This window comes from Aptenodytes patagonicus, chromosome 18 (genome assembly GCF_965638725.1).
Source record: "Aptenodytes patagonicus chromosome 18, bAptPat1.pri.cur, whole genome shotgun sequence".
Taxonomy (NCBI): Eukaryota; Metazoa; Chordata; class Aves; order Sphenisciformes; family Spheniscidae; genus Aptenodytes; species Aptenodytes patagonicus.
This window is the reverse complement of record NC_134966.1, coordinates 12,531,930-12,549,354: the sequence shown is the minus strand read 5'-3', so window position 1 is coordinate 12,549,354 and position 17,425 is coordinate 12,531,930. Positions and strand designations below refer to the sequence as shown.

At 40.6% G+C, this 17,425-nt stretch overlaps 1 protein-coding gene across 4 annotated transcripts in view; it reads left to right on the top strand.

Moving 5' to 3' along the window:
- MAPKAP1 (MAPK associated protein 1) overlaps positions 1-17,425 on the top strand; it is a 109,856-nt gene that overhangs the window by 52,672 nt on the left and 39,759 nt on the right. For all 4 annotated transcript variants that reach the window (XM_076355282.1, XM_076355283.1, XM_076355284.1 and 1 more), the window contains exon 7: positions 8,403-8,512. In XM_076355282.1, the coding sequence (XP_076211397.1) occupies positions 8,403-8,512 (110 nt within the window). The remainder of the gene's footprint in view (positions 1-8,402; positions 8,513-17,425) is intronic.

Below are 17,425 nucleotides of genomic sequence, written 5' to 3'. Positions count from 1 at the left end.
GTTCACGGTTCTCTGCAGACGATGCCCTGGGGCATCGTCTCTGCAGACGATCCTGGTCTGGGATCTGTCACGGGGCAGGTAGAAAAGTAAATGCTGCTGGCAGCAACTTGTGCCCGTCATTGTGAGTCTAAAACTACAGAGAAGAAAATAAGCCCTTCTGCATGTGATTAGTGTGGAGAACGTTGAATTGTTGCACTGCTGCTAGTAAATATTTGGAATTTACACAAAGTCTGAGCTCATAATCTTCATTTTGCTCCAGCCATGCTGCTTATTTATAAAAAATATGTTCTGAATAATAAATGAAATAATGTATATAATAGCTTCAGGCAGTTAAAATGATAAAGTCATGCATGTTGGATATCCAGAGCCCTTTTCAACAGGTATTGAGAACTGATCTTGCTAGTGACTTTTTAATTATTTTGGGAAAATGTATTGAATTTTAGCAGGGGGAAAAAAGTGTACTCATGGCGTTTGGGTATTCCACGTATGAGAGACTTCAAAATCTTCTTTCAAAGACTCATAGACAAAGTAGTAAATCTGCATTTTAAGACTTAGTGGACTGAAAAGCAAGTAATTTTAAATACAAATAGTTGCAGAGTGCATTAATAACAATGCAGTGATTGAGGAGAGAAATGAGCAGTAAATGAGCACGCCAGTTAGAATAGGACTGGATATACCACTCTAAAGTCCAGAAGAATTTTGAAGAGGAAGACCCTATCTGCTTCTGAAACTTGAAGCTGTCTGGTTTGTAGCTCAAGAAGAATTAGCTATATCATTATCAGTGAATTAGGGTTTGAGTGATATGTACTGTGCTTGATCACTTGTTTTTCTTTATTTGTGAGTGAAAAATCTTTTAAACCATCAGAAGGCCTTAATTACTATAACAAATTACCAGTAGCATAAGCCACTTCTTACTTGGGAAAAATATTGAATATTTGGATCTCTTGAAATGAAAACGCTAATAGGGTTTTCCTGGCTGTTGGACATTTTTTTAATTTCTAAAGGATTACTTACATTTCATAACCATACAGCTGCTTCTGGTTTTGAGTAACCAGACGTTTAAAAAAATCTCTGAGCTATTTAGTTACATTTCTGTATTCTTTATTGTGGACTGTGTTTCTTACAGATGTTCTAAAGTGTCCTACTGAAAGAAATTTTCAGAAATCCCACGTGTATTTCTCAAAGGCCCATTCACTTCATTCCACTGTATTAGGTCATTGGAAAATAAAATATTCTGTCAACAGTATTTACAAATAAGTTATTCAAGGTAAACATATTCAGCTGTGCTGAACTGGATGCAGTCATGTGGAAGCTGATACAAGGAGGAAATGAAGCAGTCTTGCCAGTCATATTACAAGGTCCATTTTTGGTTTGTGCAGGTTACAGTCACACAGTTGAGCCAGGCAACTGCCTTTTCCATCTGTGGAGTTGCAGAATATTTAGTTCTTTCCGCCTGACTGAAGAATGCTGCATGTTTTATCTGAAAGAGGGAATATCTCTCACCTGCATGCATTTCTCTAGAGTCAATGCTATTGCCATGAATTTGATTTTTTTTAAAATTTTATGATTCTATGATTGTTTTATCTTCAAGATAATCCTGCATTATCAGTATCCCCAGAAAAACTCCAGCAGGTATATAGAAAATTCTATTTTAATTCCATGCAATCAAAAAGGATCACGAGTGTTTATTGCAGGTAGACCAGTTAAGAAGCCTGTATCATTAGAAGATTCTAAATCGTTGATGATTTCTCCTCTAGAAGAAGTCCCCTTTCTTTGTCAACTGCCTCCTAAATCCCTGTTGCCTGTACTCAGTACATAAATAGAGATTAGTATTTAAATGCAATGAACACATGAGGTCTCAGATTTTGGACATTAGCTCGGAGGAGGTGGAACTGGTGTTCCTGCGTGGAGCCCAGAGACCTCAGCAGGATCCTGGCCTGGCCAGCAGTTCTCTGACTGGTGCTTGTAGCAAGATTAAGGTCCAGCTGCAAAACCTGCAAAAGAAATGTGAAATCTTTTGCTTTAACATAATTTGTGCTCGTGTGAGGACCTTCCTCTAACTTGGGAGGTCCTGCTGATTAGAAGTAGGACAACTGCATCATAAGTAGTAGTGCTTTTCTGAGAGGGTTTTTTTTTCCGTGTCCACATGTTAATTTGAAATTGCTTGTACTTCCTGTGTAAATACTTACTTGTAAATAGTTAATTTAAATTAGAATTTTTAATGTGTCTCCTAGAATAGAGACTTACTTGATCATCACTTGATCAAAAGATTGTTACTACTGTGTGTTTAAATGTGCGTGCTGTCTTATTTTTGTAGGGATTTGTTGTAAATTCTACATCTTCCTCCTTCCCTGTCATCCTACTAGTGCATGTAATTGTGTTTTTATATTTTGCATCTCTTTTTTTTCCTCCTCATGCTGAAGTATTTCAGCCGCTGCTGTGTCAGGCTTGTGACTTGTAATGTTTATTAATATTGGATCACTGTTGAAAAAAGTTGATGCTTCCGAGAAGCTTCATGATGAAGCATGGTGTTTTATTTCAGATCTCACCCATCCTGCATATTGGATATATTTTCAGATGTTGTGCAGTTATCGAGCTGACAGTTATGGAACCTCGCCGGGGACCCCGTTTCAGCAGGACATGTTTGAGCAGAAACAGTTTGCAGAACTTCACACACTTAAACTCCTGCCAAGGCAAACTCTTAGCCACTTGAGTTAGTTATAAATACCCAGTGGCAGCGGTTGGAAGTAGCCCACAGTGCATTTTATATTCTGAGCTGAATGCGAATGTCTTTGTGGCTATATAGAGTAGTAAATAATTGAGTTTGATTAGGGAGAGGGACCTCATTATCCCCCCACCTGTGCCCAGCTGGTAGGGGAGGGTCGAAATGAAGCCATTAGCTGTCTCTCTTACTGGCATCTCAAAGAGCTCAAATACATCTGTGTCTTATTTTCTTTTCTGGCACAATCAGTCGAGCAAGCTAAGCAGGCATGACCGAATTTGGCAAGTTCCAAGGACTCTGGCAAAGTTACACAAGGAGAAGACGGAGGGCAGTCATTCTGGCTTCTAACTGCCCATTAGTCTAGCGAGTTATGTTTTTGGAAAATGTCTGTTGTGGAAAGGAGTACTTTGTCCAATGTCAAACACGGCATTCGCAAACAGCCCTCTTTGATGTCGAGTATGATTTGTCAGGAGGAGTCAAACAAAGCACTGCATTCATGTAAATGCAGACTTCTTGAGATGATGAAGTAATACCTGAAAGACTCTGAACGAAGGTAGCTTAAAATAAATCTGTACTATCATTAGGGTTTTTTCCCTTGGAAATTTTATCACAACTTGACATACTCGATCTAATGGTGTTTCTAGGAGTTGTAGCTCAGCTGCCAGTTGGCACATAGATGAAATTTGGCATACAGTTCCTCTGCTCTGTAGCACTTTTTTCTGTTTTGATATGATGATTAAATTGCTTTGACTATTATATATGTATTTTTCAAAGCAGCACCTCTGCAATACCTGATAGATTAAGGTTTAAAACACTTTTAAAATATCAGGCTTTCATGGTACATTTACAAATTCAATTCAAAGCTTTGAAATGTGTTTTTTACTTAGACTAAAGAAGCACTCCCCAAAAGGCCTGCTATCAGTTTTTACATGGGTGCAGGTAACCTACAAAGTATATTTTAGAATATTCATAAAATGCAAATTTAAGGAAGTAATGTAGGTGCTGAAGTTAAGAAGGTAGGCTCCCAGGATAGTGAATAGGGAGGGGTAGGACCCCAAGAAAGGAGTCAGAGCAGGAAGCTGACTTGTTAGATGTCTAATGATTGCTTATAGTAGTATCAAAATACAGCAAATCAAACCCAAGAGTGCATAGAGTTACCCAAGGCTAACCTGAGATGCATGAAAGCAAGATCATTTGGGCTCAAAATAAAAATTGTGGCTGGCATAGTTATTCTGGTTCATATCACTATGCACTTTATCTTAAAAATTACCCAGCTTAAGTTAAGTACATTGCATCAACTGGGATTTTTAGTCTTAACTTTGACTTTGTGCTGATCAAGTGGAAATCGTTGTTAGTCATTCACAGACACTTTCAACCATGCCAACCATTTTTTGCATCAAGCTCTAAGTGCTATAAATTCCAATTCAGTATGAAAACTTAAAAAAAAATGGACCAGATTGGAAAGGCAGCTTTTGGAAAAGTTTGTTTCTCGTTCAGAGAAGAAGCCTTTTGTCCTTAAGTGTTGGGTTTTTGTTTTGTTACACAATCAGAGCCCATGGAGAGGACACTGCTTGTTTCCATGCTGCCTCTGAGCACCTTCCCCCCCCAGGCAACACCCTGGCGTCAGCCCGCCGAAGCTCTTGCCTCTTCTGTTGTTTTCTTTTTCCTCTTCTGAACCTTGCCACCCTGGCTCCAGCGCCGAGGCTGTAAAAGAAGATGGAAAGCCAAGTTACCGCAGAATGATCACTATCATTAACATTCACGGGTGGTTCACTTATCATTCCTGACTGCACAGACATGGCAGCCGTTATGAAACGTCCACAGGTGTAGCACGATGATACATATTACATTGTGCCACAATGGATTTATGTATTCTGTAACAAAAGAAAAGTGTAATGAAAAAATACAGAAGGTAATCCTTTATTCCTCCACTGCACAATTTATCAGTAATGCCTGTGGATGATAAGTGCCAGGGATTTCCTTTGCTTGATTTAACCTTGTCACCCAGGTATGTTTTTGCAAAATGACAGAAAATACAAGCTAAGGAATTTCTTTGGCTTCCAATTTGTAAGCAGCAGTTTTAATTGATTGAATAGCATCTGCTCGTCTGTCCCGTTTTCTAGTGTGTTGACTTAAAATAAAGGTATCGCACGTTAGCAGAGTAAGCTAAAACATGTAATTTATAATCGTAATTAAGGATATGCTGGAATTAGGTTGAGCGAGGACAGTTCATGCACATTATCAATGCGGAGCATAACTGGGAAGCTGGCAAGGTAAGGTCGGGTGTGTGTTTCTTCCAGAAGAGCCTCACTGTGCTATTTTCACATAAAGGCGGGTTGCGGTAGATTGATGATGTTTTAGGCGATCCAGTGCGGAGGGTGGCTCCAAGACTCCCTGCCTGTTTGATAGCGCTCCAGTGCGCCGGGGACGGCGCGGGGCTTCTCCTCCTCTGCGGCGCAGGAAATGTGCTCTGACACGCTGGCCTGACCCTAGGATGACGGCAGAATCTCTTTGGTCTGGGCTTAAATCCACTCTCGGCTCAGTTTTGTGAGTTTACTGAGGGCTAAAATGTTGTTATTGAGGTTCTGTGGTGTATTGTTAGAGAAAAACAGCGCTGCACGCTTAGTGAGCCAGAGCAAAGGAAGGGGAGAATCGTGCATCTGTACTGGGACGGGTGTTTCAGACCCTCTGGCGCTGTTCCAGAGCAAATATCCAAAAGTTTACAAATGTGGGGTGCGCTTTACATTTCACTGCTCTTGCCAAAGTCTCGCTTACTGGATAGCACACTAAATATAGTAAAACACAGAGGGTTTTCTTATTTTGCTTTGATCAGTAAAATAAACTTTTAAAGATTGTTCTGGGATGAGATCCAGCTTCTGAGGCAAAGAATGGCCGTGGCTCAGGCATGAGTTAGTAATAGAGTGTCAGGAAAATTAGTCTGACAGTTCTCAGGCCAGCTGCTCAATAGAAAGAATCAACCAAGTCGGGATGGCCTGAGACACGAGCGGGATCAACAGCAGCATGTGCTCTTTAGCAGCTGAAGTGTCAGGAATCGAAAGACAATCTTCCATTTTCGGGATGTTCCAGATACGTGTTGGTGTGAGCAGCCCCGAGCTGGGTCAGACGTGGTCGGTTGCCGTCGGTTGCTTCGTGCCCAGCGGGAAGCAGGGCTGATCTGTCGTGTAGGCTGCAGGCCCTGCTTTGTTTGTGGGAAAACATGTTTGAAAAACATTCTGTACTAAAGGAAAAAAAATAAAATTGTGACTCCAGTTGTTTTGACCATAGAAGGTTTTGGAAGACTTTCTTCACCTTTGCTGTTTTTTTTTTTTTTTCTGCAGTATTTTAATTTATTTTACTGTATTTTGGTTGCAGTTCTCTGGAAGCCTTCTTTCTGTGTTGCAGAGAATTACATGAATTACCTGAAGGTGCCAGATGTCTTTTGAATCGGTGTTCTGATGGTTGGGTCCAGTGTGCAAGGCTTTTCTTGTAGCGCTTCATTGACAAACATCGTGTCATTTAAATAAAAGCACAAAGGTAGTTTCCTTTTTGTAATTATAGTATAATTGTATAAGAGGTTTTTCACTTTAAAAAATCCACTAAATTTAGCTCAGCAGATCAGTTCAGACTGGAGCTGTAATGACTTTGGGAAGCGAGGTGAATGACCAGGAAGCTGCTGGGCAAAGGCAAGATGTTGTGCGGTGCTCGTGCATGTTGCAGGGCTCCGTAGCAGCTTAAGGGAAGATCTGCTCATCATTAAAGAGTTTAGGAGGGTCTCTGCTCGCTGTATGGCATTAGTCAAAACCTCTGAATCCTTGGGCTCTACCGAGGATGGCAATCTCCCCACTGCAGACATGGATGGTACTCCCTCATGTGGAGCAGTGGGCTCAGTTCTGCTTGTTCTGTATGAAACACGCAGCAGAAATAGAGAGGGGGAAAAGTAGATGCATGAAAAGGTTGGGAATATTTGGTTTGAAGACAAGTAAGATAGAGTTATAAATAATAAATGGTCTAGAGAACATAAATTTGGGGCTTTTAGGCAGTTTCATTTTGCCAGGAACAAAGGGAATTGAGAATGAAATTCAGATGAGACTAACTCACAACTGATGAGAAGGAAACACCGTTTTATACCAGTGACTTGTGGGACTGTCTGCCGTGGGGTGAGGAGCTGGGGGATGCTCTGAAAACAGACCCATCGGATACATTACTTACAGCGCGGCAGGCATTTTCATTTTTTGTAATGCATAAGTGACCACCCATTGTGGATTTCTTGACCGTCTCTTCGGCCTGTTCCAGCCACTCTTGGCAGATGACGTTGAGTTGAAAAGTTTAACTGGGGTAAATAAGGTAGCTCTGTGCTGTGAGCAGGATAAAAGGGGACAGTGTGTGCTTGCTGTTCTGATAGCTGCAAGAAGAGCGCGAGTGAGCTGCAGGACAGAAAGCTGGTGGCCAGCATGTGCCCAGGCAGGGACTTCGCTGGCCGCCGTGTCTGCGCTGCAGCCAGTGGCCAGGAGTAAGTGCTAACGTATGGTGAGGGCTTTTGAAGATGTCATTTATTCATGTAGGCTGTGTCACAGCGTGGGCTAGGGATGCCACGTCTGAAGTGATCTGAACTCAAACTTGTATTCCCAGCGTTTGTGTCTTAAAGTGACATGTAATATGGTCTTGTTTTTAATGATGTAATTGTGTTGCTTGGATTGCTTTTGACTGCCAGTTGCTTTTAAAAATACTCCAGCTGCGATATTCATATAGAGCTCTACTCCCTGATTAAAATTCCTAGTTGCCAGATACAAAGCTCCTCCTCCTGTCTAAATAGCTTTGCAAAACAGGTTTTTTCCATGCAGTGCAAATCTCTCCCTGTGGGTGCCTAGCAGCTCTCAAATTTCTGTGCTAACTGTCTGCAGTGACATCTACTGACATGAGCAGAGATTGACTGCAAGGGCTAAGGGGCAAAATCTACTGATACATTAATCCAGTATCTCTTCTATTATATTGTCATCTTCTCTGCTTCCCCAGTGATGCCACTTTCAATATTTGGCTGGCGGTATCTTCCGTAACCACCCCCATGCTGTTTGCAGCGTTTCCCCCAGGTGTGGACTCTCCTGCGGGCAATGGCCAGGACAAGTACCCTGCTGTCATAAACCTTTCCGTGAGATTTTGTGCTGTGATGTTCACAAAAATGTGTCCAAAGAAAGCGCGTTATTTATGTTTGAAATAATGCTATACATTACTAGTGCTGAAAAGCTGCTGTTATTTCTCTGAGTGTTGTTCTTCCACTTCTCCTTAATGATTTGTTAGGTCTGCCATCAGGACATGTATGAAAATGACATTGCAAACTGTTTCTCTTGTATGCACTGTGAAATGCCTAGCAGATACTTAATAATGAGTAGTTCAGGAGCTCCACAGGTACATTTGCTCATTTTTCTTTTTTAATGATGAACACAAATTGATCAAAAATAAAGATAAATTAGGAAAATCCTTACCTTGAATCTCAATCCATTTTCTCCACTTTTGTCTCCGCCTTTCTAAGGGAGTTTGCTCAGTTTCTCCTTTTAACTTACTTTTATAGCACAACTCTGTTAATTGTTGTGCCTAACAAGTCCTTTGCTTGAAACTAACGAAATTGCAGTGAGCTGCCTGATGATGATTATTTTGTAAAAATGCATGTGCATCTGTCTTGCAGAAATGCTGCTCATGGATTCTCACTTATTCAGGTGGACAGTATGAAGGTCACCATGAAGGATATCTTACAAAAGGCCTTAAAGAGAAGGAAGGGATCACAGAGAGGCTCAGGTGGGTTATTTATCGTATTTTTTAGAGGGCAGGGTGTTTTTCCATGAGCATATTTTATATCTCTTTTTAACTGTTGTGAAAGATGCTTGGTTTTTTTTCAGTGGGTATTGTGATTTTCAGCACCACTCAGAAGCAGTTCTGTGCACAGGTTCGTGTTCTAGACACTGGCAAAAAGCAGACAGTGGAGGAGCTGCATAATGTTTGCTGCAGAGCAGTATATCTATTACTGCAAATATTTATTTATGATAACAAAGCCATTTGCATTCAAGTCCAGCTAGTGGTAATTTGAGATGATGGGTGGAAATACAGTAAGACCAGTCCTTGATAGAATTTATATACTTTTAATTTATGTAAGAAAATGATGCTCAGTATGATTTTAAATAATTTAAAGGATTCATCGTTAGTTGTAGAGAAAAAGAAAAATTTCTTCCTGCAATGTTTTCAAAATAGTACTATTATAGTTAAGACATATCAACATTTAAAAAAAGAAAATTTACAGTACTTGTGTTTATATTTTAGAGCAATGCTTTTCCAGGGTGTAAATGTGCATTCACATATATGTTAGTATATATATTTCAAAAGTATAAGGCTGAGAGATCTTTCCAGCAACAAGAGATAATTACTGTGAGAAATTGCACCGAGTCTTGTCACGCAACAAAGGAACTTTAATATAAACCTATCTATATACTAGGTAAAGATAAGGATCTTGTCTTTGTAAATGAATGAAACCTCCTTATATACGCTTAGTTTTAACTATGGGAAAAGAAAATAAACCCTCTTCTCTTTAGAAAAAGTAGTTCAGTGCAGTTTTTAAACGAGTGTATAATCTGTCATGGATTTAATTAGCTATCTTCAGATGAGAGCTGAAGTTTTAATAAAAGTTAGAAGAGATAACACGGTGAAGGACACGGATGAGCTGTCTCAAGGCCATATTCCAAGGGAACGATAAGAGCTGTAAAAAATGGCAGAGGAGAGCAATTGAATGAAGCAATGAAAATCTGATTCTCGTAAAAAAAAAAAAAAAAAAAAAAAAAAGGGGGGGGGGCGGGGGGAGAGAGAGAGATGCTGGTCGGGGTGGTTGTAGATGAGACCCGCCAGCGTCTGCAGCAATTTGGCCGCTGGCCAGGAGTCATTGTTCACCCTCGGCTGTGGCGGCTCGGTCCAGATGTGCCAACTGCACGTTTCGGCTTTTGCCAGCTGACTGCGCCGTTTGATAACCAGCTCTCTGGATGCCCATCACTGGCCGCAGAGATAGAATTAAATGATGATGATCTTCCCACAAGTTGGGAGAGGAAACAATGCATATAAATCTTGATTTCATCTCAGCGTGAGAAGTCTTTATCCATCATCACTCATAATGAACAAGTCGTTAGCTGCGATGAATGGTGTTCTGTTTTTTTCAAACACCTCTTTTGTTCACTTTTTGGGTGACTTTTATTTATTTCCTGGGGTCAGATTTCTCTTCCCTGAAGGGAGGTGGCTAAAGGATTCACTTAGCTCAGTCTTTAAACTACTTTCCTCCTTCACGTAACAGATGTTTTACTCTTTATCCATTTGAAATTTGTTTTTGCTTTTATTTTGTTACTTTTGCTCAGTAGTTTAGAAATGGAATGGACCTGTCATTTATTCCTTCAACTAATACATTCATTTCTACTGTCTTGGCACTCCTGCTCAGAAACCTTTGTAGTAACAGGGTATATAGGCATGTATGTATAATTTTGTTTTTTTTTTTTTAATTATATAAGAAATAATTTAAATTTACTTTTTATAAATTATCCATGTGACATCTCACCTCTTTGAGATGTGACCATCGTCCCTGCTGTGGATATAACCACAGTAGAAGTCACGACTAAAAACCTTTTGGTTACTTATAGATATATTTACTTTTGAACATGTAGTTGGATTTCTTGAAGTAGTCGGTGTTGCTTGCAGATTTCAGTTTAATCTTGTGTATAGATACGACCAGAATTAGGACCTGCAGTTGTAAGCTTCATGAATTGGAGTCACTGGGAGAAGAGTGATCACTCTAGGGAAAGCTTTCTGCTTGAATTCCCATATCACTGAATTTCATAAATGAAATATTTTTTTTGTTCTTTTTTTTTAAGTGTTGGTGGGCACTCATAATGCATTATTGAAATTGTCATGTAATACTGTCACATGGGTGAAGGGACTTCTAAGATTAGGTATTTATGTATTAATTTGTTAAATCACGAATTAAACTTTTTTATTAAAATTATCTTCCCTTATCCAATACTTCCCTTATTCCCGGTTACTTCCCTTATCCAAAACTGTGATTCATCAGTCAGCAGAGTTTGAGGGAGTAGGGGGGGTTTGGAGGGTCTCACCTGTCATCTTTAAAACAGCAGAAATTGCAGCTGTCTGCACAGAGGGATCCTCTTGCTTGCACTGCCCTCTGGATCCGAAACAAGCCTTTCACAGTCCCCTTCGGCTGCCGTTAGCAGAGCGGGGTGGAAGAGCTGCTGGGCTAAAGGACAGTTAACACTCGGGATGCCACCGCGGTGGGCATGGATAGACTGGAGCGGGAGTGGGAAAAGATTTCATCATCATTCTTCATCTACCACCAGATTCTTCATATTTGGAGTGGATATGCCTCTTACTTTCATTGGGAGATGCACAGATAAATGGAATTTAAGATCAGACTATTAGCGCAGTACGGTCCTGTGCCATCGTAGCCCAAGTCATTATTAAGCAGTGGATTAGGATGTCAAAGTTCTGAATAAAAGATAAGACATAATTTAGGAAAAGCATTTCTTCTCATTCAGCAACGCTTCCTTTTAAGTTGATTGTTCTGATTTTTAAAAAGTACTAACCAAAAATAGTAACATTTACTAAATAAATATTAAATAAACATTAACGTTTATTTAAAGCTTTTGTAATATTTTAATAAAACTGGAATGCCTATGAACTTTTCTGCACATTTTCAATGTGCCTCCAGACCAGTCTTCACAGGACAAATGTGTTTATTATGTTTACAGCTGATGCTGTTTTCAAGTACTTGTATAAGAAATTGCTTTCTGACCTATTTTCACCACTGACTCACGTGACATTTTTCAGATTGGTCCTATGTTTGTAGGAAAATGCAAACCTTGGTTGGCTGTTTTGGGTGAGGAAGAAATTGAAGAATTTCTGTTGTATAATCAGGAAGGGGATGCTGCAGCATGACCAGGACTAAAATACTAGACTTGTTTTCTCTAATTATTTTATTCAGCCAGTAATCTGCAGCTTACAAGTAGGTTTTTCAACAAGCAATTGAGTCACAAGTTCCTGAAAATCTATAAGCCTTGGTCACCTCCATGAGTCAATGACCTTCTGAGCGTCTCTATTTTTGACTTGTTTAAAAGTGCCGTTACCATCCTCGCAGCTACCGACCCTTGCCTACCTCCTGGGGCACGAGGCTGATAATGGCACAGAAAGTTTCTCTTGACGAAGGGTCGCGCAGAGCCCAAGTTTCCGCACGTTCTGTTTCAGCCCATGCACTGGCATTCGTGTAGTGTGAACTACGCCTGTAAAAAATAATAATATCAATGTGTTTATTTCAAAATCCCATTTGTTGAAAAGACTAAAGCTGAATAAAGACTTTTGACTGCAATTTAACTTCAAGCCAAAAATTATTTGTTGCAGGAAGATATAGGTCAGTAGAAGGAGATAGAAGTTGAGTACAACCTTTGTTTCACAGTGGCATGAAAGAAATGGAAGCAATATTCTGATTGTGCCTAGCTCTATTTAGATATTATGTTAGATAAAATTATTGCAAACTATTCAAACTATTTCACATTCCTTGCGGTTTCCTTTCTTAGTGTCACAAGGCTTTTGCCTTCGAGGTATGAACTCTGACCATTTTTAAATAATAATTTTTGAGTCAATCAACAGGAAATGCAGGTGGTAAAATAACCTGTATGTGTTATAGCTGAGAGAACCACGGCCCTTGAGTCGTTTCACAGAGGACATGGTTGTACCGAAGCAGTGCTTTGGGAGTCCGGTGACCTGTCCCACAACAGGCAGCAGCAGGGGGTTAATGGGAATACTGAATCATCTCTTGCCACATGCCCAAATAACCAAATGGAAGAAGTGCATGGGAATGGCTGCAAGTTAGGGAAAAGCCTGTAACAACCAGTCAGTGCTACATACTGGAGAAGATAAATCTGCAGGGGAAATTGTTGAGGCAGATGTTTAATTAGTTGGAGTCAGGCTGGATAAATCAGGGTAGGAACTGTCTATGCAGACATGCTGGTGTGCCTTCCTTTTCTCTGGGCTGGTTTCATTGTCTTTAAAAACTAACTGCTCTTTTTGCTTAGGAAAGAAGCAGCAAAACTAGTCATATAACCTCTCTGTTATTGTAATGGATTCCCTTGTGTACACTCATAAAGTAGAAAATGTAATTGATGTTTTCTTATGGTAATGAAAAAAACTAAGTAGAATACTTTATCATCAATTTGTTTAACCTATTGCGTGCTCAGCAGCATGTATTGCGCATGCATATTTTACGTGAGAGCTGGAAATAAAACACTCTTGGTTGTGGAATGAGCTCCATGAGGAGACTGGTCTAATCCAGCGATGGACCACCTTGAGGGAGCCTCGGTGACATCTCTCATGGAAGTGAGTTTTCTCAAAATAGCCAGAATGGGAGAGAAAGAGACTAAGGATGGGGTGATACCCTAACCACGGCGGGCCACAGCAGCGAGGAGAGAAAAGCTGGAAGCTCCCTTCAGTGCTGCAGGGACCTTGCTGTGCATATCATGTTGGCCTGGGCAGTGCTGAGATGCTGGGATAATGGCCCTGTAGAGAACCCCAGTATCCACAGATAGCGTAAGGATTGCTTTGTATAAACTTGCCATGTGTAGATCTCTGAGAATGTTTTTGAACATTGCGAGCACTCCGGCAGCTGATGGTTTAAATATAAAATTGGTCTGCAATGTGGCAGATCTGCAGAAAGAGAATCACATGCTTGAAATCATGAGCATAAGAACTTCTTGTTCTTCCTGAATTTATCAGTGAAAATGTCAGATATGGTGCTGTCTAGATTTTGGACAGATACAATAATGCAGTCTTGAAAAGCCTTTTTAGAAGGTGAGATTTGGGTGTTTCAGTACTTGCTGTAATTCTGCTCCCTAGAAATCAGTAAGAGTCTTAATGTTAATTTCTAAAAAGGATAGACATTAGGCATGCTTTTAAAATCCCACCGTCATGTTTTGCAGAGAAAGTTTTGTAGGTTGTACAGATCATGTTGTAAAATACCACTATCAATATAACTTGATTTGCTTTACTGCTAAATGATTTTCCTACACAATCAATCTGGTGTGTATTTCTGCTGGTCTTACTTTTACCAATACTTATGTGTTACCCAGTTAGCCTAGGAATTTAGGTTATGGTAGACGTACATTTTAAATCCTACTTTTTAGGAAGGCTCTCGGTTGGACCAAGGAAAGCACGGTTTTTCCAAGATGAAATGCAGAGACCCTTATGTTCAGATACGACAGCACCGCTAAGGCTGGGTCTGACAGCATCCCACAATGTGCAGTAGGCAAGTAGATCTTATCGGGCTTCTTATATCTGCACTAAAGCCCTCATTCAATATTTTCTATAAAATATGTTTGCATGGCTTAGAATTTTAAGAACATAAGAAAGATGATGACTTCATTCTTGATACTTTGTGTATCTTGATGCCATGGTGATTCTCAAATTAAATACGTACAGGAGCTATATGTACACTTGAAAGTTACCTTCCTCGCCTTTGAGCTGTCTCATTCCTTTTGCTCTTCAATAAATTTATTCTCTGGGATGCCAGTTGCCTTTTCCTCCAGAGCTTGACTGAGTGGACTATAAACACTAATGTAAAGTAAATAAGAATGCAGAGAGAATGTGTATAGAGGCTTTGTTTTCAAACAAATTAAGCATTGATGTCAGTATATAAAAACCGAATGTTCTTAGAAGGAAATGAGAGACAAAGCTAAACAATGTAAAATGCTGAAACGTTAGAATAATCCTGCCTGTTTCTGGTCCGTGTCAGCCTCTCTTCATTTGAAATTTCTTGTGAACAGAGAAGCCTTGTTTGATTAATCTTGTCTGATTTTAAGTAGAAATTCTTTGCAGGGTGAACATGCTACTGATTATTATTTAATAGCTGCTTCAAACTGCAAACATCCCTGAACCAGAAATGCTCGATCCTTTTAAGAACAAAATGCTATACAAGTTTAATTGTTATAAACAATACCTTCTGCCAACATTTCACAGACATGACCTGTATTTTCCGTAGGTTAGAGTGAGAGTTATTAACTTAGTATTCTGTTCAGTTTGGAGAAAGACTAATACTTTTTCTATAAATGAAACCAGCTGCTTTACAATAACATTCAAGTCCCTAACAGCTGTCAACTAGTGCTTTTTGCATTCTTTAAAATGTGTAAAGTGACCGAAAATAGTCTAAAATAATCTTACTGGTCTGGATAAGTGTATTATCTCACTGCTACAGGAAGCTGAATAATAAGGAAAGAGAAAAATTCAAGAAACGAGGATAGGACCTAAAAATAAAAGTCTCCATATCGTATTTTAGTCTCTACAACAGTATGAAGGGAATTATAGCTGCAAAGGCCAGTTAAAATAATCTGTTCCATCACCAGGTAACTCAGAGCACAATCTATTACAAAACCATGTTTTGTAATGGTTTATTATTCCTGTGTTTCAGATTTGTTCACACAAAGCTGTTAAGTTACCCTTCAGAACTTGGAGAACAGAAGCTCAAAATAGAGAGTGCTGCATGAGGCTCATCTTCCATTCAGAAAGCAACTAGGGAAAAAGAGATCCGAGTTTTGTTTGAAAATTCACTTTCTAACATATCAGCACCACTTTTAATGTCAAATTTCTTGTCTTAAACATGCTTCTGAAACTGTTTATAAACACGTTTTATTCAAAACGTACACAGGCGATAAGCAAAAACTGCAATACAAAGATACTACTTGTGTGAAAAACCACTCACTGTGAAGCACCCCACCAGGCCCAAGGGAAATCGCGCGGATGCCGTAACGCTGAAGGTTTTCATTTAAACCTCTCCCACGATTTTCCTATTCCTGGAGTATCTCGGCGGTTATGTTTGTAAATACTCGGTCTTGATACTGTGGTGCCGCATCCGATTTGTCTTGCTCCTGCCTCCCACAGATGCTAAGGAGAGCTGGTGTTCCCAGAGTGCCGGGAAGGGGCACGACGGCTCCGTGTCCCCGTGGCCGGTCGTGGCGGCGGCACTGGAATGCAGTGGTGGCTGGAGGCAGGGGAGGCTGGCAGTGAGGAGGCAGGACGGGAGCCGTTTATAACATGCAAATTTGCTCCCCCTGTGGAGCAGGTCATCTTCAGTTTTGAAGGAAAATATATTTCTGTGGGGTCCTCAGCGAATCTGGTATCTAGAGCGAGGCCCGGGGTCTCTGTTGCATGTGCAGAATGGCCTTCCTGAAACTACGCCTTAGCCTTCGAACCCAGAATCTCCTTCCTATCATGTACACATCTCCATTTTAATTTCTAAATTATTGAAAACTAGGTCTTTAAAGAAGTGTAACACTGTGACTTCTAAAAATATCCCTAATAATCCCAAAACAGAATATAACTCTTGTAAGTTCCTGAATAGATTAAACTCCTTGGACTCTTATGTGTTGGTTGCCTTGAGATTACTGTTGGCATTAATGAAACTTTTGCTTGTTATTCTCCATCAATAAATGTTTTCCTTTCATCAGAGGATTAAGACTCTGGTGCCTGGCTGCAGGGAGTTCCTAAGGGACCTTGCTGTGAGCCTGTGCTCTCAGCAGGAGCGGAGTCCGATGGGGACCCCATCTCCGTCCCCCCCGCAGGACCCTGCCTGGCTCAGGGCAGGGTGTCCCTGTGCCCCCCAGGCACCCGGAGCTGCAGCCACCCTTTGGAGCAGGGGTGGTGGCTCTCCTTTCCAAGGGGGTGGTTGCGTGTGGCAGGAGAAGACAAAGTATGGGGAAAAGTGCTAATTCTGAGCATCTTTCGGATGGTACCTGTTCTCCCAGTTCACGGTGGGGGTTATCGGGGTGTTGGAAAGCGCAGGAGAGGAGGAGCTAACGGGCTGTAGGTGTTAAGGTCAGGAGAGAACCATTAAACTCCTTCCTGATGCAGGCCAGTGTGCTGCACGGCTGGCTGGCACCGCGGCGTCGGCGTTGGGGCTGGGGCGGCTGGAAACGGAGAATCCTGCTCCTGGGCTGCTCTTGCTGCTGGAAGAGCTGTAGAGCTCACTTGGGTTTTGCTTCCTCATCCCCACCTTGTAGGCGGGGGAATGGGACAAAAAGAAATGGCTGGAAAGGGGGGGGGGTGTATTTTTATTGCGTATATATATGTATTTTTATATATATAAAAAAGGAGAATTAGGAAGATAAAAGAAACTATGTAAAACCGCAGCCCTGTGATTAAGGCATTTTTAAGAAATGAACCACAATTAGAATAAACTGTCATTAAAGTTTGATACTGTCATTGAATGATGGTAACTGAGGAGTTTAAATTTAAAAGCAAATATGTTAGAGTAGGCGATGCATATGTTTGCTCTGACTCTTAAAGAGATGTAAGCCCCAGCATCTGTGACAGTGAAAAGCCAATTAATTTGTATTTCCTTGGTGTTTACATGCGTGCTTTTCTGCTTAATGGTAGTTTTGAGTTTCTTTGGCTTTCAGTGCTTTGTTTTGGATAATTATAGCATCCCTGCAGAGTCTTGTGCCCCCAGTGATGAATGGCTTTACCTGGAAATACTTCAGAAATCCTGGTTTTCCTTGCATTAAGCTGTTTATATTAGCAGGATATAAATTAAAAAGAACATCAGTATTGTAGATCCTTGGTCAAGACTCTCCTGCTTGCTGCCCCCCTTTCACCAAAGAGGCAATGTAGTAAAAGAGGTGTAAG